Here is a 26,034-nt window from a genome sequence, read left to right as displayed (position 1 = left end):
TGCCAACTCTGGGTTTGCGGGGAGGGAGGGGGGTCGTGGGGCCTCAGTGTCCTCTGGAGATCAGCTGGAATCCTGGGAGATCTGCTGGCCACTCAGGCAGGCAGCAGGGACGATGGGAGCTGTTTTGGGGTCAGGCAAGTCAAGCCACACTGGGTGAAAAGTGCCCGGAAGGAGACACACCTGAGGCACAGACAGGTGCTGGAGAGTGGAGGGTGGAAGAGGAGGCAAGGCCTGCCCTCACAGCTCCAGAAAGGGGACTGTCCCAACGATGACGTGTTGAAGTGGCTCAAGTCTGGGGGCTGCAGATGGGAGGCGGGGGGGGGGGTTCCTGTCACTGCCTCCTCTGGGTCTGCCTTGGAGCAGGCTGGCTCTGGGGGCCCGCCCCCCTTGGCTGATTTGCTCCTTTGCCTCACTGGGCAGGCATCATAGTCGGAAAGGACCGGGCGATTCTTGGGGGGGGCGGAGGGGGGTCACACCAAATGTTGTTGTAACAAGCAGGAAACCAAACTCAGATGGCTGCTCTTCCGACGGAGCCGCAGCCCAGGGCAGGACGGCCCCTGCAGCAGACCTCGACCCCCCCCCCCTTGGCCCTCCTGCGCCCCCTTGGGATCGCCGGCCCCTGTGCGCAGAGAGGCCATCAGGGGCCGGCTGCACTGGACAGAGGGGCTGGTCGCGGGGGGGGGGGGGGCTGCCAGTTCCAGGGGGGGTCCTGCCGGAGGGGAGATGAGCGGAGGACTCCGCCGTCCAGAGCGGCCCTGTCCCCTTCCAGGGAAAGGGATCCATGAGGACCCCGGGATATCCCCAGCCACCGCCTGGAGGTTGGCAGCCACCCTCGAAAGGCGCCCGACTCCTTCCGCTTCCCACCTGCCCGCAACCCGCAAAGGCTCCGCCCGGAAACCGCCGTCTTTGGGGGCTGGGCTTCCTCTCCGGGCGCAGGGCGGGCGGGGGGGGGCGGTGCATGCCGGGAGTTGTAGTCCTCGCCCGGCCGCTGGGGCCGCGCAGCGCCTCTCGGGAGGGCGCGCGGGGTGCATGCCGGGATTCGTAGTCCCAACCCGGCCAGAGAGAGGGAGGCGGGCGGGCGGGCGGGCGCGCAGGGTCCGGCGGGGGCTTTGCGCCCGCAGCCAGCCATGCAGAAGTACGAGAAGCTCGAGAAGATCGGCGAGGGTGAGCCCGGGACGGGACGGGATGGGCCGGCCGGCCGGCCGGGGGGAGGCGCGCCGGGGGCGGAGGGTCGCGTCTCGCTTGCAGCAGCAGCAGCAGCTATTGACGCCCCCTCTCCCCGCAGGCACCTACGGGACGGTCTTCAAGGCCAAGAACCGGGAGAGCCACGAGATCGTGGCGCTGAAGCGGGTGCGGCTGGACGACGACGACGAGGTGCGGCGGGCCCCGAGCATGTGCAGAGTGCGCTGCGCCCCACAGCCCCAGGGTGGCGGGGCAACGCGCTGGCGGGCGGGGGGGCGGGCGGGCGGGGGGAGAGCTTCCCGAGCGCTCTTTCTGCCTTCCAGGGGGTCCCCAGCTCGGCCCTGCGAGAGATCTGCCTGCTGAAGGAGCTGAAGCACAAGAACATCGTCCGGTGAGACTCCGGCCCCTGCGGCCCAATCCAGGGGGGCGGCTCCCCCCCTCCCCCCGCCCCCTCCCCCCGCCCTGCAAATCCCAAGCAAGGCTGAGAGAGAGAGAGCGCCCCCCCCCCACCGCGCTGCGCGGAGCCGCCCCCCCTCCCCCTCCCTGGAACAGCCGGACCCTGCAGATCAGGCCGGTCAGGGGCCGTTTTAGTCCAGCGCCCCATCTCACAAGGCGACGGGCCCGCCCCGCTGGAGGGCCAGCATAGAGGCCTGCTGCTGCTGCTGCTCCCCCCCCCCTCCGATGTTGCCCCCAAGCGCTGGGATTCAGCCGTCCTGTTACTCTCTGCTAAGCTTCCTCAGGACTCTTTGGTGAAGGATGTGGCCCAACTGGCCTGGAAGGGCCGCTCTGGCCCCACCTGCTACTGTCTTGTCTGCTTCTCCCAAGAAGATGGTGAGGCCGGACTGGCCTTTGCAGAGGTCGGCCTGTGGGTTTTCTTGCTGTCAACAGCCTTTCTTCCCGGGAGTGCTCAGTAATTCTGTCCTTGATAGCCTTTCCCCCGCTTTACCTGGGACAGACCTAAGACTGGTTGGCCTGAAACTCCCTCTGCCCTCTGGACCCTTTTTTCATTAGGGTGACATTTGCTATGTTCCTTGTCATCTAGCTCAGAGGTGTGTTTTTAGCCACCTGCCACATGCACTGGTTAGCATCATAGAATCATAGAGCTGGAAGAGACCACCAGGGCCGCCAAGTCCAGCCCCCTGCCAGGCAGGAACACACAGTCAGAGCACCCTCGACAGATGGCCATCCGGCCTCTGTTCAAAAACATCCAACGAAGGAGATTCCACCCCGCTCCGAGCCAGTGGATCCCACCGTCAAACAGCCCTGACGGTCAGAAGGTTCCTCCTATTGTTTAGGTAGAATCTCTTTTCCTGTAGTTCAGATCCATAACTCCTTGGTCTAGTCTCTGGAGCAGCAGAAAACAAGCTTGCTCCCGCTTTGACATTTATTTATTTATTTATTTATTCTTACAGCTTCTATACCGCCCCATCCCCGGAGGGCTCTGGGCGGTGTACAACAAAAAATATAAATAGACGAATTATAAAATCTTTAAAACAGCGATAACAATAGCAGTAAAAGTAATAATAGAGGCGTCCGACTAACCCCATTTTTAAAATTCTCCCCAAAAAAAGGGGGAGGAGGGTGATGAGTCACATTTGATAGTGGCCAAGATGAAAGGCCAGTTGGGGGGGGGGGGGCACCATTTCAGCGGCTGGTCTCTCCAAAGGCCCGGCGGAACAACCCCGTTTTACAGGCCCTGCGGAACTCATTGAGGTCCCGCAGGGCCCGAACAGCCGGAGGAAGGGTGTTCCACCAGGCCGGGGCCAGAGCCGTAAAGGCCCTGGCCCGCGTGGAGGCCAGCCGCATCATAGAGGGGCCAGGGACATGACATCCCTTCAGATGTTTAGACATGACTATTATGTCAATCCCTTAACCTTCTCTTCTCCAGACTAAACACACCCAGCTCCCTAAGTCTCTCCTCGCAGGGCATGGATTCCAGACCTTTGACCATTTTGGTCGCCCTCCTCTGGACCCGTTCCAGCTTGTCAATGTCCTTCTTGAATTGTGGTGCCCAGAACTGGACATAGTATTCCAAATGAGGTCTGACCAATGCAGAATGGAGTGGTACAATTACTCCCCTCAATCTAGACACTATTATTGATGCATCCCAGAATTGCATTGGCTTTCTTGGCTGCCATATCACACTGCTGACTCATATTCAGTTAGTGGTCTACTAAGACTCCCAGATCCCTTTCACGTGCACCGTTGTCAAACACCAGATGTCACCCATCCTATATCTGTGCATTTATTTTTTTTCTGCCTAAGTGTTGAATCTTACATTTATCTCTGTTGAAATTTGTTAGTTTGGGTCCAGCTCCCAAATCTGTTCAGATCATTTGAATTCTGACCCTGTCCTCTGGGGTATAAGCTACCCCTCCTTCTGCACATTTGATTAGCCTGCCCTCCATTCCATCATCCAAGTCATATAGAATAGCCTTGGGACCAGGACAGGACCACGTGGCACCCCACTAGTCTCCAGGATGAAGATGAGCCGTTGGGGAGCACCCTTTGGGTTTGGTCTCTCAACCAATTACAAATCCATCTAACAGCAGCACTGTCTAGCCCACATTTTGCTAGCTTGCTTGCAAGAATGTCACGGGGCACCTTGTCTGAAGTCTGCCTTTCTGAAGTCAAGGTATTCAATATTCGCGGCATACCCTTTGCCTACCAACCTTGTCACTCTATCAAAAAAAGATATAAGATTAGTCTAGCATGACTTGTTTTTGCGAAACCAATGTTGACTTTTACTGATCACAGTATTCCCTTCTATTTATTTATTATATTTATTTATTATATTTTTAGACCGCCCTCCCCAGTAGGCTCAGGGCGGTGTACATCATAATTAAAACATACAATAAAATATAAAACAGTGCCTGCAGACTTTAATAATCTGCTCTAGAATCTTTTCTGATATTGATGTCAGGCTGACAGGGGGTGGTAAATGTTTGCATCTTCTTTTTCCCCATTTTTGAGGATGGGGTCAACAGTAACCCATCCTCCAGCATGCTGAGACATCTCTTGTTCTCCAGGAGTTCTTTAAGACTATATGGTTTTGAGATTACTTCTGCCAATTATTTGTATACCCTAGATGTAGTTCATCAGGCCCTGGAGATTTGAATTCATTTGAAGTAGTCAGGTATTCCTGTACTGCCTCTTGATTTATTCTGTCCTGAATTTCCTCTAATGTGTCTTCTGTTCCATTTCCCCCCCACCCCGGAAGTTGAGCAATGTTTTCCTTTTGGGAAAAGATTGTGACAAAGAAGATGTTGAGTAGTTCTGCCTTTTCTCTGTCCCCTGTTAGGGTTTTGCCATCTTCTCCACACAGTGACCTGACTGTGTCCTTTTTCCTCCTTTTGCTACGGACATAACCAAAAAAGTCCTTCTTACTGATTTTAACCTCCCTGGCCAGGCGGAGCTCCTTCTGAGCTTTAGCTTTTCTGACTTTCTCCCTACACATTCTGGGGGGCTGTAGTAGATCAAGAACTCCACTCTCGGGGGAGCGCCACCTGGACCGGCAGACTAGTTAGTGTTCAGATTGCTTAAGAAGACTTCAGTTACAATTTGGGGGGAAAAAACCACACCTTTTTTGCCTTTACTGGTATCCTTGACAAGCTATGAGCTGTCTCCCACCCCGCCCCCTTTTGGATTTGTCCCTGATTTGAAGGATGCCGTCTGTCTGGGGCTCAACTGGTGTAGTTTGAAAAAGTTTCCCAGCCTCCCGCAGAGGTTAAAGCCGCCTCTTCGTTCCTTTTTGCTTCCTTCTGACTGGTCCTCTGATTTCAGCCAAGTTCCCTCTTTGGGGAGCAAAAGCAGAGGTGGGATCCAGCAGGTCCTCACAGGTTCCCGAGAGGAGGTTACTAATTCTTTGTGTGTGCCAAGAGGGGGTTACTAATTGGTGATTTTGCCACGTGGTTTTTGCCTTAGTTACGCCCCTCCTCTCAGCAGTAGCGCGCAGAACTTGAAGCAGTCTAGCAGGAGGTGCACCGGCGTGCGTGGCAGCCTGCGCCTGCGTGCATTCGTTTCCTGCCCAAGGACCGGCGCAGCGGCTGCGTCCTTGCCACAGCCCCGCCCCAGAATGCCTGGCCACGCCCCCGTCATGCCCCACTGGCGCTACGCCACAGTTTGAATCCCACCACCATGGGAACCTGTTACTAAAATTTTTGGATCCCACCACTGAGCAAAAATGATTGTTTGTATTTTGAGGGCTGCTTCTTGCTGGCATGAACCTTAACAGCATCGTGGTCCTGGTTCCCAGTCCGCACAAGAGCGTCTGCTGGGCCTAGTCCCGGGTCTTGGGCCCTGTTGCACTTCCCCTCTGCCCCGTGATCCTTCCTGCTCCTTTCTGGGCGTTCTTGTCAGTGCCCGGCAAGGGGGGGTAGGGTGTCTGGAGGATCTCTCCCCACGTTGCTGCCGAGGGCCTCATGGGCTTGCTTGCTCTCTTCCCCAGATTGCATGATGTCCTACACAGTGACAAGAAGCTGACACTGGTCTTTGAATTCTGTGACCAGGTAAGGGGTGGGGGGACTGGAGTCCTGGTGGATGGGGGGGAGGGGGAGCGGCCCTCCTGCCACACCAGATGGGATCCTGTGATAAGGGGTCCTTTCTGGGCAGGGGCAGGGTACTTGCAGAAGGGGGGGGGCTGGGGCTGGAGCGCCGCCCTCCATCTTGGCTCTCTGCCCTTCCCTCTGCCAGCCCAGCTGTTTACCCTAAGTCAGTGGTGGCGAACCTTCGGCACTCCAGATGTTATGGACTGCAATTCCCATCAGCCCCAATTCCCATCAGCCCAATTGGCCATGCTGGCAGGGGCTGATGGGAATTGCAGTCCATAACATCTGGAGTGCCAAAGGTTCACCACCACGGCCCTAAGTGGGGCTGCCCCACCTTGGCCAGCGCTCCTGGGCATTTGCTCGCCGGTGCCCCCTGCTGGCCGCTGACCGTTGCTCCCTTCCTTCCTGCCAGGACCTCAAGAAATACTTTGACAGCTGCAATGGAGACTTGGACCCAGAGATCGTGAAGGTGCGGGGGGGCCGCGAGGGCAGGCTCGGGCGCTGGGGAGATGCTGGCCGGGGGCCCTGATGTCCCCTCTCCGCTCCTTCCGCAGTCTTTCATGTACCAGCTGCTGAAGGGCCTGGGCTTCTGCCACAGCCGCAACGTCCTGCACCGCGACCTGAAGCCCCAGAACCTGCTGATCAACCGCGTGAGTCCCCTGCTTGTGCCTTCCCTGCGACTTGCCCGAGACCCCGGGGGTGGTGGGCTTCCCAAGTGGGCGGAGGGAGTTCCTCTGCTGGGGCTTCTGGGGGAACTGAGGAACAGATTAAGAAACAGGACCCAAAGTGTCAGAGTCGGTGGACGGTTCATTCAGGGAGGGGCCTCAAGGTGGCCGACCATCCCGGTGGCACAGCATCACGGGAGGGGGGGGGGGGCACAGAGCGGTCTCTTTCCTGAGGTGGGGGGGTTGGAAGCCAGACGGCATCTGAGGCCGCTCCGCATGGTTGTTCTGGGTGCAGAGTGGGGCAATGGGAGGGCTAGAGAATTCACTGCCACAGGGTTTAATGATGGCCACAGACACACTCATGGAGAGGACTGCTCACAACTGTGAGCCGAGTAACCAAGTTGAACCTTCACATTCAAGAGCAGTGTACCACTGAGTATCAGATTCTGTGTGTGTGTGTGTGAAGAGCATGGGGGTGGAGCGGTTTCCTCCATGATGCGCTTGCAGGTTTTCCTGGCCGTTGAGGAACTGAATACTTTGACTTGGATCCAGGGGGGCTCCTCGGGCATTCTTGGGTCCTCTCCAGCTCCTTTGAAACCCTGTGCTGACCCAGCCCCAGAGGCCTTCGTGCCACGACTCCTCCCACAAGAACCTGCCCGGATGCTGATGTCAGTGCAGGGGGAGGGGCCTTCCTGCATCTCCCTTCCCTTTTGAGGCTTGGGGGATGGGGGCTGCCCAGAGGGCCTTCTCCGCAGTGGCCCCACCTCTCTGGAGCACTTTGCCCCCAGGGGTCCACCAGGGACCCACTCTGCAGGAGTTCAGGCACCTGGCCAGGACGACCCATTCTGGGTGGGGCGTTCATTTCCCCGCTCCCTTTTATTTGGCCCACTGCTCTCGCACTCTCGCCTGCGCTGGCTCCCTCTTGGTTCAGCCCCAGCCCAATTACTGAAGTTTGCTGGGTTGGGCTCTATGTGGTTTGGGTTAAGGAGGGTGGGTTAGGGTGGGGGATGGGGATGGTTTTATAAAGGAGTTTTTAGGATGGTTTTGTTTTTGTATTTTTAATGGTGCTTTATGATCCTACCCGGGCCAGGGCCTTTGGTGATGGGCAGGAAATAACTAACTGAAGACCAAGACCCCCTCCCCCCCCCGGGGGCCTGGCCACACACACAGCTGGGTTCTGTCCCCACCAGGACTGAGCAGGCTGCGGGGGTTTTGACGGGGAAGTGGACGGCCTTGTCTGGGGGGGCCGGGGGTCGGGACGGACAGCGCTGCAGTGTTCCTCTTCTCCCTGCCCCACCTGCGGTCTCCTTTCCCTGCAGAACGGGGAATTGAAGTTGGCCGACTTTGGGCTGGCCCGGGCCTTCGGAATCCCTGTTCGCTGCTACTCGGCTGAGGTGAGCCCAGCCGGCCGGGCCCTTGGAGGGAGCAGAGCGTGAGCTGGGAGGGGGGGACTCCTGCCCCAGGAGCAAGCCCCCCCTTCCCCCAGACAACAGCTGTGCTTCGCATCCATTTGCATCCTTTGTTTTGGGAGTGGGTGCAGGAGGGGGGAGGGGCTACATCCTGTGCTTCTCTTCCTGGGCTCTGGGGTGAGGTCTCTGCGGATGAAGCCTCAGGGGTGCGGGGGAAGGGCTGGGGGAGCTGGGGGCCCTGGGGGATCTTTCTCAAGGGGGACTGGGAGCCAAGTGGAAGCTGCAAGGCCTCTGATAAGGGGGCAGCGGCAAAATCCAGAGGTGGAGACGCGTGCCTGGCCGGTGTTTGGCCTTGGGGCCCGGGAAGGGCTCTGCCAAGGTGGTGCCACGGTGCCCCTCTGCCTAGGTCCGGTGCTCTCGGGGGCTGGCACTCCGTCCTGAACTGTGCTTCCTGGCCCTGCCCTCTCCCCACAGGTGGTGACGCTCTGGTACCGCCCTCCGGACGTCCTCTTTGGGGCCAAGCTCTACTCCACCTCCATCGACATGTGGTCTGCGGGCTGCATCTTTGCCGGTAAGGAGGGCCTCTGCGGATGCTCTGGGGGGCCGGGGGGAGGGAGGCCCCACTTGCCAAACTCTCCCCCCTCCTCCTCCCCCCTAGAACTGGCCAACGCCGGGCGACCCCTCTTTCCAGGCAACGATGTCGATGACCAACTGAAGAGAATTTTCCGATATCCTTGGCTTTGGGGGTGGCAGTGGAGAGGGGAGGGCGGACACGGTGATTGGTTGGGTCCACTTGGGGGAGGGGGGGTGGCCTGGCTGGGCCTTGCTGGCTGAGTCTCCTCGGATCTTGGGGGGTCAGCGGGGTCAGCCGAGGTCCCCAAGGCAGGCAAAGGGCCAACCACCCCTGTGGGTCGCTTGCCTTGAAAAACCCAGGAGAGCTCACCCTGAGTTAGCTGCGACTGGGTGGCCCTTCCGGGTGGGCGAAGGGTTGATCGGGGAGGGGGAGGGGGAGGGGCTGAAGATCTGGGGGCCACCTGGACTGAGGAGCCTTGACTCTCCCACTCTGCTGGGGACCCCGACGGAGGAGCAGTGGCCGGGGATGACCAAACTACCAGACTACAAGGTACAGCCGCCTGGCCCCACAAGCAGAGGGGCTTGCCAGATGGGGCTGTGTGGGGCTGCCTCGTGGGGGGGGGTGCGGGAGGCACAATCGGATTGATCGGGGGTGGGGGGGATTTTTGGTGCCAACGGTGGAGGCAGCAGGGCCTTCCTATAGGGAGAGGACTCTTTCCCGCTGGCCTCTCACCTGCCGTTTCCCACAGCCGTACCCCATGTACCCGGCCACGACGTCGCTGGTCAACGTGGTGCCCAAGCTTAACACGACGGGCCGAGACCTGCTCCAAGTAAGCCCCCCCCTTCTGTGCCTTCCTCCCATGGGGGGGGGGTCAATATTGGCAGCCGAAACAGGATGGCCCTGCTGCTTTGCGCTCCTGTCGCTGCCCCCTTCGCTGCTCCGCTGGGTCTACTCCGGCCCAGGTGCCTCCAGGGACCCAGCATGGGGGAGCCTAATGGTAGAGAGGGGAGTCCTGGGGGTCTGCTTGGAAGGGGCCAAGGAGGGGAGACCCTCCCATCGGGGCCATTGGGAGGGGGGACTCACCGCCAGACTCCCTCCCTCCCTCTGTTGCCAGCGGAGTCTCTGCTAAGCCCCTCCCCGCTTTCATCCCTCCAGAACCTACTGAAGTGCAACCCGGTCCATCGGATCTCAGCAGAGGAGGCGCTCCAGCACCCGTACTTCACAGACTTCTGCCCCCCCTAGGCGCTCGCCATGCCAGAGGCATTCCTGGGGCTGGCCTGGCTCAGAAGCCCCCCAAGTCACTCATTGGACCGGGGGAGGGGGGGCTCTGAAGCTGCCACTGGGATGGGGCCAACGGGAAGGATATCCTGATGGAGCCTGGGGCGGGGTGGGTGGGGCAGCTCGCCCCCTCCCCCTCCCCTGTTGCTCTACTTCCCGGTCCCCCCTCCCCCGCAATCACCTCTTCCAAGCATGTTCAGTATTTGGCTGTGCCTCGGTGGGGGGGTGGGGGTGGGGGCGCAGATTGGGATTGTTGTGAATATTTGTGAATTCTATAAAATGCTTCTTGGACCTCTGCCAGCCCCCTGCTGTTTGCCCTGAACTTTGACTATCCGGCCCCTGCATCCGGGGGTGTTTCTTTGTTGCACAGGCAGTGATCGCACAGAAGGGTGACTGTTCTCCTTGCTCTCCCCCCCACCAAACAGGAGACTGCATGCCGGGGGGGGGGGTGGGGGGGGGGGGGGGGGGGGGGGGGGCGGCTGGATGCCCCTTCAGAAAGCCATTCCTCCAAGTCGCTTAAAGTCGTGTGATGAGGTAGCGCGTCCGGGGTGGATCCGACAGTGTCCGAGTGGCTACGCAGCTGGGGGCAGGTGCCCTAGGGAAGAAGAGCAGGCATGAATAAGGAGGAGGGGTATTTTGAATGTTGGCTTAGCCTCCCCGCCCTGCTCGTCCCACCCCCACGTTCCACAGCAGTGCCAGTTGTGAGTGGGGGTGCGGGGGTGCGGGGGTGCGGATGATCCGGCACAAATTAGGCTCTAATGTTCATGCTGGAGTCCGGGGGTAAAAGTGGGGAAATTCCTGGGAGTAGAACTAGCTCCCCCCACCCCCCCGGGGGGGCGCTTCAGTTCCCCGCTGCAAAGCCCAGCACTGAAACAGGGCTCGTGCAGAGAGGCCAGGAGAGCAAAGACCCCTGGACTGGAGGTCTCGGCCAGTGGTTCTCAACGTGGGGGTCGAACGACCCTTTCCCAGGGGTCGCCTAAGACTCTCTGCATCAGTGTTCTCCATCTGTAAAATGGATACATGTTAGGGTTGGGGGTCACCACAACATGAGGAATTGCATTAAAGGGTCGTGGCATTAGGAAGGTTGAGAACCACTGGTCTAGGCTATTGGCGTGTGTGTGGGGGGGGGGGTTCTGTAGCCCACCTGAGGAATGTCTTGTCTCCAAGGGCTGACCTTTGGCTTTCAGGGTTCACCCACCTCCACGCCCTCTGGCAACCAGGACTGGCTCTCAGTTTTTGGCAGCACCCGCCCACCCAGACTGGAGTGCCCTGCGGCTTCAGCCACACAGCCTGATCGCCCTGGGAGCCCCCCCTCCCCCCCAGCTGCAGAGAAGCAGGAGATGCCTCCAGGAGAAGAGCTACCTGGCAGTCTGGGGCGGGGGCCTGCCCGGGCTGCATGGGAGGTCCGGGTACTCCTGGTGCAGATGAGATGCAAGAGGGGGGGGTGGGGGAGGATGGGATGCAGAGAGAAACAAAGATTAGGTGGGGAATGTGGCAGCAAATGGTCCCAACCCAGTGGGGCCGGAGCAGGGTGGGGGGAGGCCACCCATCATCAAGGGAAGAGAAGGCAATGGGAGGGCAACGAGCTGCCTGGTGGCTCTCCCCCCTCCCACCCCCAGCCAGAGCAGCGGGAGAAGGAAGGACCCTTGCAGTCTGGCTGAGGCCGGAGGGCCGGCTTGTGCCTCCCTCCCACTGTGCCACGCTGGGGAGGTGAAGGGGGTGGCCCCCTGCCTCTCCCACCTTCTCCTCCAGAGGCTTCCAGTCCCTGCCGGGACCAGTGGGGAGGCCCTCCCCCCCCCCCTTTACCAGGTCGTCCTCATTGCCGTTTCCCGCCTGTTTCCTGCCCTGGTAGAAGATGAGCAGTTTCTCCCGCAGCACCTGGCAGAGGGCAGAGAAGAGGGCCGAGGGCTGGGCTCAGCCGTGCTCTGACCATGTCCAGAGTGCTTCTTTGATGCCCTTCAGTGTCTCAAGCTACGGTGGGGGAGACGAGGGCAACTTCCTGGCTGCCTTGAGCCCCAGCAGCTCTCCTCTTGGGGTCCGCCCGCAGGGGGCACGTCGGATGGAGTCCAGCACTGCCTGGCCCGAGTCCTTCCAACCACCTGCGCTCTTCTGCCCCCCCCCCTCGTGCTCAAGCAGTGTGTGCCCGACAAAGACCTGGGCTGGTCACCTCTCCTTTGGGTTTAGGGAGAGGGGCTAGCGGCTTCCACTGTGGCCCTCCTCTCACCTGCCGCCTGCCCCCCCAGACTGGGCCTCACCTAGCAGAACAGCTACTCCTACTTGCCGCAGCCCAGGTGCCAGGCTGAGGGGCGCCGGCCCCGCCCACTCCAGTGGCCCCAGCCAGCCAGCCAGGCCTACTCACTTCATACAGGTAGTCCAAGATCTCCAGGATGGTGAGCAGGCTGGCCCCGATGAACAGCCCCATCTGGCCCCCGATGTCCCCTGCAACAGCAGCAGCAGAAGGAGGGCTGAATCAGTAAGGGTCTGAACTGCCCCCCCCAGCAGGGGAGGGGGAGGTCAGGGGAGGGGAAATGTCAGCGGATGGCAGGCCTTCATCCCCCCTCCCTGCACGAAGGAACCCCCCCCCCTTGTGCCACCAAGGCTGCTCTGCCCACCCACAGCCAATTTGTACCCCCATGCCCCATGCCCCAACTTTGCCCATCAGTTCCTTGCTGAGCGAGGCCTGAGGGGAGCAGAAGCCCACCCACTCAGTCCACCTGCGCCTGCAGGGTCCCTGTGGCCGCCCTGGGGGCCCTCTCCTCAGCCCCAATTCATTGGTTTAGGCCCAACCCTTTCCCACCATAGTAAAATGGCACAGCCCAGCAAAGGAACTGCCTCGAGGCAGCGCCCCTCCCTCCCTCCCTCCCTCCCTCCCTGGAAAGCCCCTTCCATAAACTGGGGGGTGCAGCAGAGAAGGCGGGGGCTCTGGGTGGTGCCGGGGGGGGGGGGCTTTAAACAGCCGGAGGTCCAAGCCTGGCACATGGGGGGGGGGGGAGCCAAGCTGGTCCTTCAGACGTGAGCTGTGAAGGGCGCCAGGAGACCTGGGGTGGGACCTGCTGTCAGCCGAGGGAGCTGCTGCCAGATGGGCCGGAGATGCTGCCCTTTGCAGGGATTCAGTACCACCTTCTGCCTCCAAGGGCCACCCATCATAACGCAGGAGGCAGCAGCTCATCCACGAGGTTACAAAAGCCTGGATCAGCGTGGCTTGGGCACATGCAGTTTCATCACGTGGAGCAATTGGCACCCCCCTCCACATGACGAAACTGTGTGCCTAGGTACGCCACTGGCTCGTGCAGTGGTGTAGTGGCTAAGAGCAGTGGCGTAGTGGATAAGGAGCTGCAGTGGTGTAGTGGCTAAGAGCAGTGGCTAAGAGCAGGTGCACTCTGATCTGGAGGAACTGGGTTTGATTCCCAGCTCTGCCGCTTGAGTTGTGGAGGCTTATCTGGGGAATTCAGATTAGCCTGTGCACTCCCACACATGCCAGCTGGGTGACCTTGGGCTAGTCACAGCTTCTCGGAGCTCTCTCTGCCCCACCTACCTCACAGGGTGTTTGTTGTGAGGGGCAAAGGGCAAGGTGATTGTAAGCCCCTTTGAGTCTCCTGCAGGAGAGAAAGGGGGGATATAGATCCAAACTCTTCTTCTTCTTCCATTCTCCTTCTGGCGGGGCCTTGATAGGTGCTGCTTCTCTCACCCCTGCCTGGGCCAGGGTGCTGAGCAGCCCACTCCCCCACAGGAAGTCCATTAGCAGCACACAGCCGAGGCCAGCCCTGTCCCTGCAGAGAGGCCTCTCTCAGGCAGCTGTTTGGTTGGGCTTCCTGATTGTGGGTCACAATAGCCTGCTGGATTGTCACAGGAGGAAAGGCCCAACTGACAAAGAGACAGTCCAGGGGTTTTGGCCCCCTCTTAGCTGCATGTGGACCACACGGGGGGCGGAATCCAGCCCCGCCACAGCAGGGGAGTGGGACAGAAGAGCCACATCCCTGGAACCAGCCCGCCTCGCAGGCTCCGAGGAAAAGCTGGGAGCCGTTGGGCACCTTTGAGGCTCAACAGGATCAGATGCCAAGATCAGATCAGCCCCAGGACCGGCTCAGTCTGACGGGTGCACAAAACTTGGGGGGGGGGGGGCTAGAGCCTCAGCCTGGTCCTGGCAACGGAGTCAGCCCTCCCTTGCCTGCCCCCCACCTACCACCCACCTGCTGCGTGCCCCTCCCTCCCTCCCTCCCGCTCCCTCCCTGGCTCACCTAACAGGCCAGACACCTCGTAGGCCGCCTTCTGCTCAATGGTCTCATAGTTGAGGGCTTCAAAGAAAATGTCCAGCACCAGCAAGTTCTCCCTGTGCGGGGTGGGGGGTGGGGAGAGAGAAGAAAGAGGCTTTGCTGCTGCGGAGTGGGGCAGGGGGTGGGACATCACAGGGGAGCTGAAGGCAAGGAAGGCCCTGCACAGGCCACGTGTGGGGGTGGGCAAGGGTTGAGCTAGCCGGGGGTTTCTGCATGGTGGGACGGGGCGGGGGCGGGGCAGCCTGCGGGCTCACGTGATGTACTGCTCGCTGCGGTTGTACTTCTTGGCCAGGTATTTGGCAGAGGCCTTGCTGGGGATCTTGACCACGGAGAGCTCCTTGCCGAAGCGCATCGTCTCGCAGGGCGTCTGGCACCGGCAGAACTCGTTGTCCTTCTCCACCAGGAAGTCTGCGCACAAGAGCGGCCGTTGGCTGACGGAGGCCGGGAGACCCTTTGCAGCCCCCAGAACGGCTCCTTGCCAGGCAGGCCAGCCACATACTGTCCCCCCGCCCCGCCCCGTGGCTCTCCCTCAGCCAGCTTTCTCAAGGGAGGGGGCCAGAGGCAGCGGGGGGGGGGGGCATTTGAGACTCACTCAGCGCTGGGTCAGCACATTCCTTGTACAGTTCCGGGGTGCAGATATTAGCATTGCCTGGGCATGGAGAATACCCAATCAGACAAGACAGCAGAGAGAGAGTTGCTCCCCCTCCCCAACCACATGCCGGCACTCACCAACATCCCCCCATTCCCCCTCCCCAAATGGGGCCACTTTGAAGATCTGCACACACCCAGCTGACTCCCCCCACCAATGGCACAGGAGGCCCCATTGGGAGGCTGCCCGGAAGGAGGTTCACTTGCACAGTAAATGCCTTCTGCGCCCCCCCCCCCTTTGTTACTTCAGGCTCTGAAGGGGGCTACGGGGGGGGGGCACATTAGAACTGGACAGCAGGAGCTTGCTGGAGGCTCTGCATGCCTAGTTCCAGGAAAGGAAGGCTGGGGGGGGGGGGCTTTCTCCGGCTGCTGCTGCATGTGGAGGAGTGACCACAGTGCTCTCTTGTGGCCAAACAGCGTTCTTGCAGAGCAGGCCCGCTCCCTCCCTCCATCCCGCCCCCCAGACCTGGCATGTGCACCATCCGGCAGTTGCAGTTCTCGGCCAGGTAGCGGGTCTCGCAGTCGATGCGGCAGGCGGCCATGCTGTAGTTGGGGAAGAAGGCGGACTCGATGGGTCCGGATTTGCAGTCGCCCCACGGGGGTGGGAGGTAGAGGAGCTGAGAAAGAGGCGGTCAAGGAAACAGCGCTGGAGGAGGGCGGCTGCCGTGCCCCTGAGTGGGAGGTTCAGTCCTGAGCCTTCTTGCTCGAACTATTTCCCTTGTTAAAAACAGCATCAGGATTGAGCATTCGGACGTCCATGGGCAGGGCGAAGGACCAGGCGGCACCAAGACTGCTCCCATTACACCCTCATGCACGCCATCCCTCCCCTAAGAGGGGCGCAGCAGCACCCCTCCATTCTCGTGGGAACGGCACTTCCCGAGGCTTTGAAGGGTAGAAACCAGCCGGTGACGAAAGAGCAGATCAGCCCGTGACTGAAAGCGAAGCAAAACATAGGGCAGCAGCAGTCCCAGTGGGGGGGGAAGAGGGGATCCCACCTCCCGGCCAGGAGACATGGCAGGATTGGGTCAGAACCGGGCCTCCCTGGCTCTACCCCGACAGAGGCTGGCTGGGAAGGGCAGAGAAAGCCAGGCTGGTCAACGGAGGGGCTGGATACCCGCTGCTGCTGGCACGAGACGAAGGTCTGGAAGCCGGGGGCCACTCCAAAGCCCAGCTGGTCGATGGAAGGGGGCTCCTCCTGACTGTGGATCTGGACCTTCACTCCGGCCTCGTAGGATGTCTCCTCTGTAACACGGAGAAAGAAGAGGAGGAGGCAGATCCTGTGTGTGCAGAGGGATGGGGGTGGGGGGGACAACTCCCCTGCAAGGAAGGCCAAAGGGGGCAGCAGGGGAGTCTCCTCTGCCTCTCCTGCCCTGCAGCCCAGAGCCCCAAGGAAGCAGGCCCCCGGCAATGTGGCCACCCTGCCCACTCACAAAGCAGCCAGGGGAGGCAGGGGGCAGTGGATTGCTCAGCTTCCAGCTGCTGGGGGCATTTTTGAGTGCCCCCCACTTTCTTCCCTGCTGCTGGCTGAGCTGCTTGAGCCCTGGGTGGGGATCGTTGCTGCCCCTGGGCATGTGCCATAGAGGAAGGACGTGCCAGGCTGCTTGGAGAGAGCCCACCCTCTTGCAAAGGTCTTCCTTTTAGGAAGTCTCTCCTAACATTCAGCCGAAAGCTGCCTTCCTGTCAGTCAGGGCCACCAGCAGCGGGGACCAACACACAACAGCCTCACAACAGCCTTGCAGTGTCTGGCCACGGTTGCCGAGTCTCAGGCTTCTGAATGCTCCTACTTGCGGCCACCTTTCCTTGCGGGACGTGTGATTGAGGCCCCGGTCCTCGTCTTCCTCACCCCTTCATCCAAGCCACTGGCATCAAGGCTGGACAGACCCAGGCCCAGGACAGAGGAAGATCACCCTGAGTGGCTCACCTGAGTTGCTCTCATTTATTTCAACACCCTAACAAATTGATTTTTTAAAAGCATTTCTGTCTTGCCAGTCGCGCACTCTGGAGTTCAGCGCAGCAGGCAGGGCAGGGAGCCCCGTCCCAAGACATCCTCTCCAGACCGGCTCCTGCTGTGCTTCGACACGGGGGCTTCAACAAAAAAGAAGGCCCCCGGCCAGCCTGGCCCTCCACCTCACTTACCTGTCTCACCCCAGACAGGCAGGTACTCGTCCTGTTGGATGTTCAGCATCAACTCCAGGCCATTGCCCGTGCCCCCTTTGACTGTGGTCAGGAGCTCTTGCCCAGGAGCACCTGAGTTGAACGTGTAGCACTTGCCCAAGCGGGTGAAAATCTGTAGGGGGGAGAGGGGGGGGAGGGAGGCGTGAGGAGGGGGCACCGACAATACTGTGCTGAACAGGTGGGGGGAGGGGCCAGGAAAGGTTGAGGGGCTGGGGGGTGTCCAGTCTGGAGAAGAGGAGGCTGGGGGGGGGGGGCATGGTTGCTCTCCTGGTGCATTTGAAGAGCTGTCACTTACAAGAGGGCAGAGAGCGGTTCCTGTTGGCAGGACAGGATGGGACTTGCAATGGTGAGTTTACGCTGCAGATGAAAAGGTACCATCTGGAAATAAATTGACCCTGAGACGGCTGAGCGGTGGCAGCGGCTGCCCAAGGGGGGAGGGGGGCTTTTCTGCTCTGGCCGACTTCAACCAGCAGCTGCTCTAGCCTGGTCCTGCACTGAGCAGGGGGTTGGACTAGATGGCCTCTAGGACCCCTTCCAACTCTATGATCCTCTGATTCCTTCCACGAGGGAACAGGAAGGCTCCTAGATGAGGCCAGTTCACGAGGCAGCCTCTTCCTCCAGGCTTCCCTGGTTGTGATGCTCAGGGGTCGGTCAGGGACGACTTCCAGGCAGGAGGGCCTGGCCCCAGACCCAGAGGCTGCCTGCCTGCCCCAGCCAGGGGGGGCTGGGGGGCTTCAGCACTGCCCCGGAGTTCTGTGGAAGGCGGATGTTCCCCCTTCCCCACCCGCCTGCTATGGCTGACGCATCGGGTGAAGCGACCCGGTCAGTGTGAGGCCACTCTGCACAAGCCGGGGGCGCGGGGGGGGGGGGTAGTGTCACAAGAGATGCCAGAGGAAAACTGAGAAGAGCATCGATCCACTGGGAATGGGAGCCGGGCAGCAAAGTGACCCGCAGGAATGCTGAGTGGCGCGGTAAGGCCCATTCCCACCTTGGCACCCAGCAAGGCCAGCCTGTGCCAGCCGAGCATCCTGCTCCTGCAGTGGCGAGAGGGAAAGACACAATGGCGCATTCCCCCCCTCAAGCGCTGTCCCTGCCTGCCAGTCAATCAACAGTCAGTCAACTGCAAACAAGGGGCAAACCCAACCCAAAACTGAACTGGAAGCCGGGGAGGTTGAGGGTAACACTATGAAAAGGGATTAAACAATATGCCTCTAATCTGGCAGCAGGCTTCAGAACAGCCGTTTGGCCCTACCAGGCACAGACTTTGCAGCCCTTGTCCTTAACGCACCACAGATTTGTCCAGCAAAGCTAGACACATGGGCCAGCAGCGCTTCGGCCAAGAACGCCTTCCTCAGTGGCCACAATCTACGAGAGGAGGAAGGCTAGACCCGGGCTGTGGGGGGCCTTGGGAGGAGGTCCTGTGGCTGCATCCCCACAAGCACACGGGAGGGAGGGAAAGCAGCCTTCAGAATGTTGCACCTGGCTCAGGTTCTCCGCAGCCCTTTGAAAGGGGATGCCAAGGGGAGCCCCTTCTGGACGCAGCAGCAGCAGCAGCGTCTTCTCTGCGAACCGCAGCGGCCATTTTGATCCCGAAGAACTCCTCTTTATGCAGCAACTGACCTCTGACTAGGTGGGTCTGAGGCTGCAGGACCAGATTAGGCCGGGGCGGGGCGGGGGGGAGGCAGGGCGGTCCAGTCACTCCCTGGGTGAGCCAAAACCCAGTCAGTCTCTCACTGCCTAACCAACCTCACAGGGTCGTTGGGAGGATGAAAGGGCAGAGTCAAAACCTCCCCAGGGAGAGAAGCCTCTCAGGGAGGCACCAACGACTCATTTGGGCGGGGGGGCTTCCTGGGGGGGGGGGCAGGTGCCAGACTCACTCCAATGGATTCCAACTAGGGAGTTACAGGTTCAAGGCCCCTCCCTCTCTGTCTTGCTGCCACTTCAGAAGTTACTATGAAGGAAAATGTGACCATCCCCTCCCTACCGCCCCCCCATCCTGACCCACGGAGGAATGGCCACGGGACCCCCTGCCCCCTCCTGCCTGGGCCCCCTCTGGTCAACCTGCTCCCTGGACAGGGGCCTGGGGCCAAGAGGGAACTGTCTGCTAGCTCCGCCGGCCCCTCCCTCCCTCCCTGCCACCACCTGCCCTGGGCTGGATATGGGGAGCTTTGGGTTGGGGGGAAGCCCAGTTCTGGGGAGCTCCGGACTGGACTCTCATCCAAACCTAGGGAAGGCCCTTTCAGCAAGGGGGTCTCCCAGGCTCACCCCCAGAAGTGCCAGCTCATCCTCCCTCCCCCTCCCCGTGATGCCAACCTGGCACCAGGCCTGTGCTAGAGGCCGGCTGGGTTCACACGCTTGACGCTGCTCCTCTGGCTGTAACTGGAGCAGCCTGGGGGACCAGGCTGTGCAGGTGGGGGCAGGGAAGAGGGAGGGCGGGCCGGGTGGAGGAGGAAGCGCGCTCTGTGTCCACTGCGGGCAAGAAACCCGAGAGGCAGAAGTGACGGGCGGGCGGCTCCTCTGGAAGCACCTGCGCTCCTCCCCCCAAGCCCAGGAGGGTGCCTGCAGGAGGGGAGGGGAAGAGGAGCTCCACCCGCTGCCTTTCACTCCAGACCTGCTCCTTCTGTGTCCTGAGGAGTTTGCCCGGAGGAGTCCCTGCCTCTCCTCCACCTCCAGTCTTCCAGCCACAGGCACCCAAGGCAGAGGCCCTCCTCTTTCCTTTAAGCACCCTGATGACCGCAGTGGCACTAGAGAGGACTGTGTCAGCCTGCCCCCCACCCAGGCCCCCCTCCCCTGGCAGCAGCAGGAATGGCAGGGAGCGGATGGGGCTGGGGCTGAGCCTCCCTGCGCACTGCCAGACCCGTCCAACTGGGACTGATCGGCTTTCAGGGGCAGCACGGCCATGGGGACCTCAGCCACGCACAGCTGTGGCAGGGAAGGTGGGCCCAAAGGGTTGAGGGAAGCACTGGGGCTCAGCAGTTCACGGGCCACACGCAGACAGGTGGAGCAGGCAGGTGAGCTGCAGGAGGGCCTCTCTGAAGGCCACACTCCCTGCCTGCATGCCTGCCTGCCTAGGAGACCCGCCCAGGGAGGGCCGCTGGGGGGCTGCCCGTGCAAAGGAGGCGGCTACAGGGGACTCACAGTGGTGAAGTTCTCGGGGCCGCACTCCCGGGTGCGGAAGCGGCAGTCCAGCAGCATGTCCTCCAGATCATGGCCGGTGCGCTGGAAGAAGTCCAGCATGTTGAAGCTGCGGGTGGGGAAGAACCCGGGCGGGCTGGTGTCTGCGTCTGGCCAGCCCAGGGCTCGCAGGTAGTCGGGGTAGTCAGGCGGCTCCACGCCGAGCAGCTCCCGGCCCAGCCAGTGCAGGTCGTTGCGGGTCACCCGGGAGCGGCGGATGCGGTTGTAGTTGCACAGGGTGACGGCTGGGAAGACCAGCAGCTTGCCCTCTTCCTCGTCCAGCATGGTGACGTGGTGGTACTCCTGGTAATACTGGACCCGTTCGCCCACCTGGTACAGGAAGATGCCCACCGCAGCCAGGACGGCCCCCGCCCAAGCCACACGGCGTGGCGTGAAGGGCCCTGGCAGGAAGACGTGGCTGATGCCGTGGAGTGTGCAGCTGCCGGCAAAGTTGATGATGTCGGAGGCCTTGGGCAAAGAGGCCTCCTCCTCCTCGGCCAGAGCTTCCTCCGGCTGCTGCCCAGCCTCCTTCATGGCTCTCCCAGGATGCAGGGATGCTCTCTGCCTGTCAGACCCAGAGCTGAGCCCCGTGGGTGGATTGTGTTTCAGGGCCGGGAGGGAAGGGCAGGGCAGAAGCGGAGGGAGAGGCCTGGCCAGGTGGGGCCGGCTGCAGGGGAGGAGGGGCCGGGCCCAGCCATTCGCTGGATCTGCAGAACAGAAGCCTGACACCCTCTCCCCAGGTGTCGTCCCACCGACCACCCTGCCCGTTGGCACTCTTTTCTGACACCCACTGCCTGGCCCTTTCCCAGCTCTCCTCTGTCCATCCTGCTTTGCCCTCTTCTCTACAAGGGGAACTCCGCTCATACTCAGAGGTACTTTACAGCAGGAGGGGGCACTGAATTCCTGAGCCAGGCTGTGGGAAGGAGTCAGGACTTTGCTGCCCCCTTGGCCCTTGGCCCGCCCCTCAAGGCAGCCTCTTCCCGGACTCTGCAGGCTTCAGGCACCTAGGTGGAGCTCTCCAGAAGCCACCCAACAGATTTTTGTGTAGCCCAGACCCAGCTTTCCCTCGCTCCCACCCTTGAGACAGCCACAGGGCTGGGCTCTGTCCCCTGTTCCGGTGCAGCCGTGGGAAAGCCACCTTCTCTGCTCTTCAGTTCCCCATTTGTGACATGGGGCACGGTCTCCTAGGAACGTTACAAGGACAAAGAAAACTGAGGAGGCAGCTAGTGAGAAAGTATGCTGAAGGCAACAATTTATGCATCCTGCTTGTGTGTAGGGATGTGTGTGTGTGTGCGCACGTGCATTAAGCCTCTGAAGGCCCCTCCCTTCCCTGGCAGATCCGTGCTATTTGATGCAGTAAAATGTGAGCTAGACAACGCAACTGCTAGATGGATTTGTAACGGGTTGGCTCATCAATGGCTCATCTTCATCCTGGAGAGAAGTGACTAGTGGGTGCTGCAGGGTTCTGTCCTGGGCCCAGGGCTAGTCAGGACTTTTATCAACGACTTGGATGATGGAATAGAGAGCATCCTAATCACATTTGCAGATGACACCAAAATAGGCAGGGTGGCTCATACTCCAGGGACAGAGTCAGGATTCAAAATGGCCTGGACAGATTAGAGAGCTGGGCCAAAACAAAATGAATTTCAACGGAGATAAATGTAAGATACTATACTGTGGGGATGGGGGGGGGGGGGATGAAATGCACAGATACAGGGTGGGGGAAACCTGGCTTGACAGCAATACATGTGAAAAGGATCAGGGAGTCTTGGTAGGCCACAAACTGAACAGGAGTCAGCAGTGTGATGCGGCAGCCAAGAACGCCAACAGCATAAGAATGGCGTATTTCTTTAAGATTCTTTTGGAGATGATGCCCGCCTTTCTTTGCTGATGTCTGTTGGTGCTTAGCATAAAATTAAAAGCACAGCCAGCCTGCAGGAGCCCCGATCCACCAACCACCCCCACCCAGTAGATGGAGAGGGAGGGGGGCTGCTGGCCTCACAGGGATGGCAAGCAGCCTCCAACTCTCCCTTCCGGGCAAGGGGGGGCCACGTTGCTCAGACAGGTTGGGGATCCCTTTGTGACCCCCTGCAAAAACCCCTTCAGTGAGGATGGGCAGGATTCCTTTTTGGCTCCAGGCAGCTTACCGAACCAAATTAAAAAATGTCAAAGTATGACTTTAAAAAACCCAACTAACCCCCGAAAGAATGTTTGCCCCCTGCTCTCCATTCAAAAGCCCTAAGACGACAACCTTGCAGTGTGGCACCCCCTCACTTCCTCAGGGAGAACCTCCCATCCACAGCATGGGAAAAAACCAACTGTGAGCCCTCAGAGATGCCAGGACTGTTCCCAGGACAGGTGTGTGGGGCCCCACAGGGAGAGATACAGGGGTCCCAGGCCATGAAGGGCTCCCCAGACTAGACACAGCGGCACCCTGGAAGCCACGGGTGGTGCTTTAAGGAGGGTGAAATAGCTTCCGTCAATAATCAGCCACCACATTCTGAACCGGCTTCCACTTCCAGTGCAGCGGGTGGCTTGTTGCAGTAACCCAACTGCAAGGTTCAGCCACAGACCAGGAAAGGGATCTGGGCGTCCTAGTGGACAGTTCCATGGGGAATGCACGGCAGCTGTGAAAAAGGCAAACTCTAGGCTGCTTTTTACATGGTTTTGGAGAGGAAGGGCAAATGATAGAGGCTACGACCGTTTCACTAGTGGTGGTTTTCAACAATCAAGGAAAAATGCCCCGGGGTCAGTGATTGACCATCTGGACACTGACAGATATAAAGACTAACACACTGTTCAGCTGAGGCCTTTTTATTTTATTTAGGTTTGTCACAGTTAACAAACACAAACAATCTCTCAACTCCCACAACAGCAGATTTTACCAATTCTGAGAAGAAACCACTTCAGCCAGAATGCCTTGGGTGTTTCCTGGCCCGCCTGCTACGTCCCCAGGTCATCCTCGAGGGAAGCAGAGCAGGTCGCCACATTCGCTGCTCCAGTCTTGTGGGAAGGAGGTCTCTGGTCCCCACTTCTTTTGCCCGTTGCCACTCAGCAGTTCCACTCAAGGCCTGGTTGGGGACACATGCAGCTCCTTCCAAGTGAAGTTAAGACCATCAACTGGCACAACCTGGAATAGGTCAGTCACATGTGGATCAGCATGTTCTAGTGGCCCCCGGAAAGCCCCTGCTGTTTCTGCCAGGTCCAAAGTAAGAGCGGATTTAAATCTGACCTTTTACTTAAATGTGATTTTTAAAAATTTAAATTCAGATTTTTTAAAATTAAAATACTTTTAGGAAAGTATCAATCTACAGATAGTTTACATAATTTAATAGGCATTATAGGCAAGAGTTAGTTTTTAATTATGTAGAATGAGACTGTATATTCATGCAATGTTTTATATTTTTGGGTAAATGATTCACGATGTCACACCCTTCCAGAAGTTTCTGTAAGATCATTTTGGGCAATTTTTCATCTCAAAGCTATTACATGGCAGATTTAATAAGCAAGCAAAGGCTAAAAGATTGTGCCCATGTAATGATGGCTCAGTTGAATCTCTGGCCCACCAATTACTACACTGTCTCAAATTCAAGGAAATCAGATCCAAGTATGCGAATCTTACTCCTTTACATTTGCCCAATTTCCCAGATTTATTTAGATTACACTACTTGCTGGACAATCCTGATCCTTCTCTCTGTATGATGGTGGCAGACTTTCTCCTGGAAATTACTAAACGCCAGTAGATTTCCTTCAACCTGTATTGTATGTGCTTTTTAATCCGTTTTTATTATTGTTGTACGTCTATGCCAATAAAGGCTTGCTATTATCACAGAAGGTTGGTTCCTCAGTTCCCAAAATTGTGCATTTGTGCCTGCAGAGATAACATGCCTCTTTATCATTAGAAAAGTTCAGTGAATAGAAGTTTGGAGAGAAACAGGATCTGCACAAGGAGCTAAGTGTCAGGGAGGGGCAAGCAGTAAAAATGAAGAGCAGAATATTCCACAAGTCTTGGGATCTTTTTGTGTATGGCCTGAGGTTTATCATATGACCCTCCCCCTGGAAAAAGAAAATCTATGACAGCAGGCCATAAAAGAGACTCAGTTTGGGAATATTTTAATGAAGTTCCTCTTATGAGTAAGACAGGCATACGCCGCCCAGAGCCCTTCGGGGATGGGGCGGGATAGAAATTTAAAGTATAAATAAAAAATAAAAAAATAAATGTGTGCAAAATGCAAACACCACAACAATGAAATGCAAGGCCTCGTGGCCCGAATGAAACGGGAGATAATACTGCAAGATGAGCTATCTACGTATTTCTAATAGTATAACCAACATCAGTAAGTTTTTTTATAGAACTGCAAAACTAATGTGCAGTGATCATTCTAAAAATGAAACCATCATCTGGTTGTAAATGTTAATGCAACACCAGCAAGAAAGAGTCTTTAAGAAGAGAACTATGATCTAATACAAGTCTTACTGACTAGTGATTTAAATCTACTCCACCCTCTTCAGAACCCTGCCTCAGAACCGCCTCTGCCAACCTCCTTGAATGGATGTGGCCACCAACCTTGCCTGAAGGGATTTGATGTTTTTCCAAAAAACTGGACGTCCACCATCCTCTGCTGTCTACTTCAGCATCCAGCCAAAGACTGAAGAGTTGATCTCTTGCTCCTCCATACTCTAAGTGACACCATTAGAAGAAATCTGTTGACAAAGGAAAAAACCACATGTCAGAGTAAACGCCCCCAACCTACCCAATCTGCCAGGGTCTATCAGGGGCTGCCCAGGCATGGGGAATGAAGGAAGGCAGCCTGCATCCAGAGGTCACCGACCTGAATATTAGACCCAAACGGCTCCTGTTACTTGGGAATCTGCAGGGAATTTTTTATGGGGTTACGTCCAGCCCCGCAGAGCCTCCTGCCTTCCCAGTCACTGACGCTTCCCTGGTTGCCAGCGACTCCGCACACTTTTTGTTGTGGTTGTGCCCTGCTCGTGTTTCCCTCTTTTGACTTGCGCAGTTGCTGCTCTTGTGCCGCTCGGCGGCTCCACAAGGAGGTCGCTCCATGCCCACAACAGCAGCAGCAGCCACGGCGCCCCCCATGCGGCAGGGAGGCGCCACGTGGCCCGCGGCGGCCGCCATCTTGCGGGCGGGGCCCCCCTCAGCGAGGCGCTTCTCAACAGCAGGCGTCTGACGGTAATTCCAGCTGCGTTTCGGCTCGGGATCATCACGGGGGGGCCCCGCGGGCTACGGGGGGGGGGGAGAGGGAGAAGAGTCTCCGGGCCGCACTCACCTGCGCGCGCATCCCTCCGCCCGTCCGCCGCGGCCCGCCCTGGCCTGTGCTCGGGCCGACTCCGCCGCACCTGCAGGAGAGACGCAGCGAGGCCGCCGTCAGAGGCGGGGTGGGGGACGGGGGGGCCGCGGCCGGGGAGGGGGCGCGGGGGGGGGGCGGTCAGGCGCGAGGGGTCCTCGTCACTTCTCGCCTCGGACGGCACTTCCTAGCTCGGCCTCATCATCCCGCTGCCCCCCCCCCCCCCCCGGCCGGCCCCCCCCCCCCCCCCCGCCTCCACTCACCTCATGGCGCCCCCGACAGCGCGGCCGCGCGGGCTGCAGGCGAAGAGGGCGGGCGCGGCGGGAGAGCCGCTTTTCAAGGCGCGGAACCTACCACCTGGGCCCCGCGGGAGGGGTGGCGCTGGGCCGGACCATTGGCTGGCTGGCGGGCGGGGGCAGGTGGGCGGGGCCGCGGTGAGAAGGCGTGGCGGGAGGCGTCCCCGAAGCCTCGAGGCTCCGCCCCTCCAGCCCCCGCCCGAAAGCCTGTCGAGCCCCGCAAGCGTCGGGGGCAGCGGCCGCGGAGGGGAGGGGCTCCTTGGGAAGGGACCCCCGAGCCGCCGCAGCCGCCGCCCCGGTCCCGCCTTCGTGAGGAGCCCACCGGCGCCCCAGTCTAGCCCCTCCTTCCTCCGCGCCCCCCCCCCGCAGCCCCCTCTGGACGGCACCTCCGCGCCTGGCTGGGGGGACCCTGCGCCGCCCTCCCCCCCCCGCCCCCCGTCTCGTTCATCTCTGCGTTGGTCTTAGGGCTGGTCTGGGTTCAAATTCCTTCACCCCCTTGGCCC

The 26,034-nt window shown here is 59.5% G+C and overlaps 3 protein-coding genes and 1 non-coding gene across 4 annotated transcripts; 1 reads left to right on the top strand and 3 right to left on the bottom strand.

Moving 5' to 3' along the window:
• Positions 1–998: 998 nt before the first annotated feature.
• Positions 999–9,951, top strand: CDK5 (cyclin dependent kinase 5). The gene is made up of 12 exons (XM_048511723.1): positions 999–1,164; positions 1,286–1,374; positions 1,506–1,573; positions 5,630–5,690; positions 6,142–6,198; positions 6,284–6,379; positions 7,714–7,788; positions 8,278–8,374; positions 8,462–8,531; positions 8,866–8,926; positions 9,126–9,206; positions 9,533–9,951. Exons 1-12 carry the CDS (start codon positions 1,128–1,130, stop codon positions 9,617–9,619), a joined length of 879 nt encoding a protein of 292 aa, XP_048367680.1. The 5' UTR covers positions 999–1,127; the 3' UTR covers positions 9,620–9,951.
• Positions 9,952–10,140: 189 nt separating this feature from the next.
• ASIC3 (acid sensing ion channel subunit 3) lies at positions 10,141–24,542 on the bottom strand. Its single transcript, XM_048510535.1, has 14 exons — positions 24,494–24,542; positions 22,360–22,478; positions 21,003–21,110; positions 19,891–20,913; positions 16,714–16,864; positions 15,692–15,819; positions 15,044–15,194; positions 14,522–14,578; positions 14,184–14,337; positions 13,894–13,985; positions 12,015–12,094; positions 11,462–11,533; positions 11,018–11,070; positions 10,141–10,250 (listed from the first exon to the last, which is right to left on the bottom strand). Exons 1-14 carry the CDS (start codon positions 24,540–24,542, stop codon positions 10,172–10,174), a joined length of 2,316 nt encoding a protein of 771 aa, XP_048366492.1. The 3' UTR covers positions 10,141–10,171.
• LOC125440673 (heavy metal-associated isoprenylated plant protein 33-like) lies at positions 22,725–25,979 on the bottom strand. The gene is made up of 5 exons (XM_048510534.1): positions 25,918–25,979; positions 25,499–25,738; positions 25,218–25,287; positions 24,494–24,630; positions 22,725–23,056 (listed from the first exon to the last, which is right to left on the bottom strand). The coding sequence occupies exons 1-4, from the start codon at positions 25,977–25,979 to the stop codon at positions 24,607–24,609; spliced, it is 396 nt and encodes a 131-aa protein (XP_048366491.1). The 3' UTR covers positions 22,725–23,056; positions 24,494–24,606.
• LOC125441393 lies at positions 25,375–25,444 on the bottom strand. Its single transcript, XR_007245849.1, has one exon. It is a non-coding gene; the product is annotated as a small nucleolar RNA SNORD49 (small nucleolar RNA).
• Positions 25,980–26,034: the final 55 nt, after the last annotated feature.

Source organism: Sphaerodactylus townsendi, linkage group LG11, assembly GCF_021028975.2.
Source record: "Sphaerodactylus townsendi isolate TG3544 linkage group LG11, MPM_Stown_v2.3, whole genome shotgun sequence".
NCBI lineage: Eukaryota > Metazoa > Chordata > Lepidosauria > Squamata > Sphaerodactylidae > Sphaerodactylus > Sphaerodactylus townsendi.
Note: the sequence above shows the minus strand (reverse complement) of the source record. Positions and strands in the feature narration are given on the sequence as shown.

Excerpts from the sequence above, each read along its gene's own strand:
- CDK5 (XM_048511723.1), top strand. The coding sequence starts at position 1,128 with ATGCAGAAGTACGAGAAGCTCGAGAAGATCGGCGAGG. Across the intron at positions 1,375-1,505 it reads GGCTGGACGACGACGACGAG|GGGGTCCCCAGCTCGGCCCT; the intron begins GTGCGGCGGGCC and ends TCTGCCTTCCAG. Across the intron at positions 8,927-9,125 it reads CCAAACTACCAGACTACAAG|CCGTACCCCATGTACCCGGC; the intron begins GTACAGCCGCCT and ends CGTTTCCCACAG.
- ASIC3 (XM_048510535.1), bottom strand. The coding sequence starts at position 24,542 with ATGGTGGACGTCCAGTTTTTTGGAAAAACATCAAATCCCTTCAGGCAA. Across the intron at positions 16,865-19,890 it reads GCCCCGAGAACTTCACCACT|ATTTTCACCCGCTTGGGCAA; the intron begins GTGAGTCCCCTG and ends TCCCCCCTACAG. Across the intron at positions 15,820-16,713 it reads GCCTGTCTGGGGTGAGACAG|AGGAGACATCCTACGAGGCC; the intron begins GTAAGTGAGGTG and ends TCCGTGTTACAG.
- LOC125440673 (XM_048510534.1), bottom strand. The coding sequence starts at position 25,979 with ATGAACGAGACGGGGGGCGGGGGGGGGAGGGCGGCGCAGGGTCCCCCC. Across the intron at positions 25,739-25,917 it reads CCCCCCAGCCAGGCGCGGAG|GCTTTCGGGCGGGGGCTGGA; the intron begins GTGCCGTCCAGA and ends GGGGCTCGACAG. Across the intron at positions 25,288-25,498 it reads GCTGTCGGGGGCGCCATGAG|GTGCGGCGGAGTCGGCCCGA; the intron begins GTGAGTGGAGGC and ends TCTCTCCTGCAG.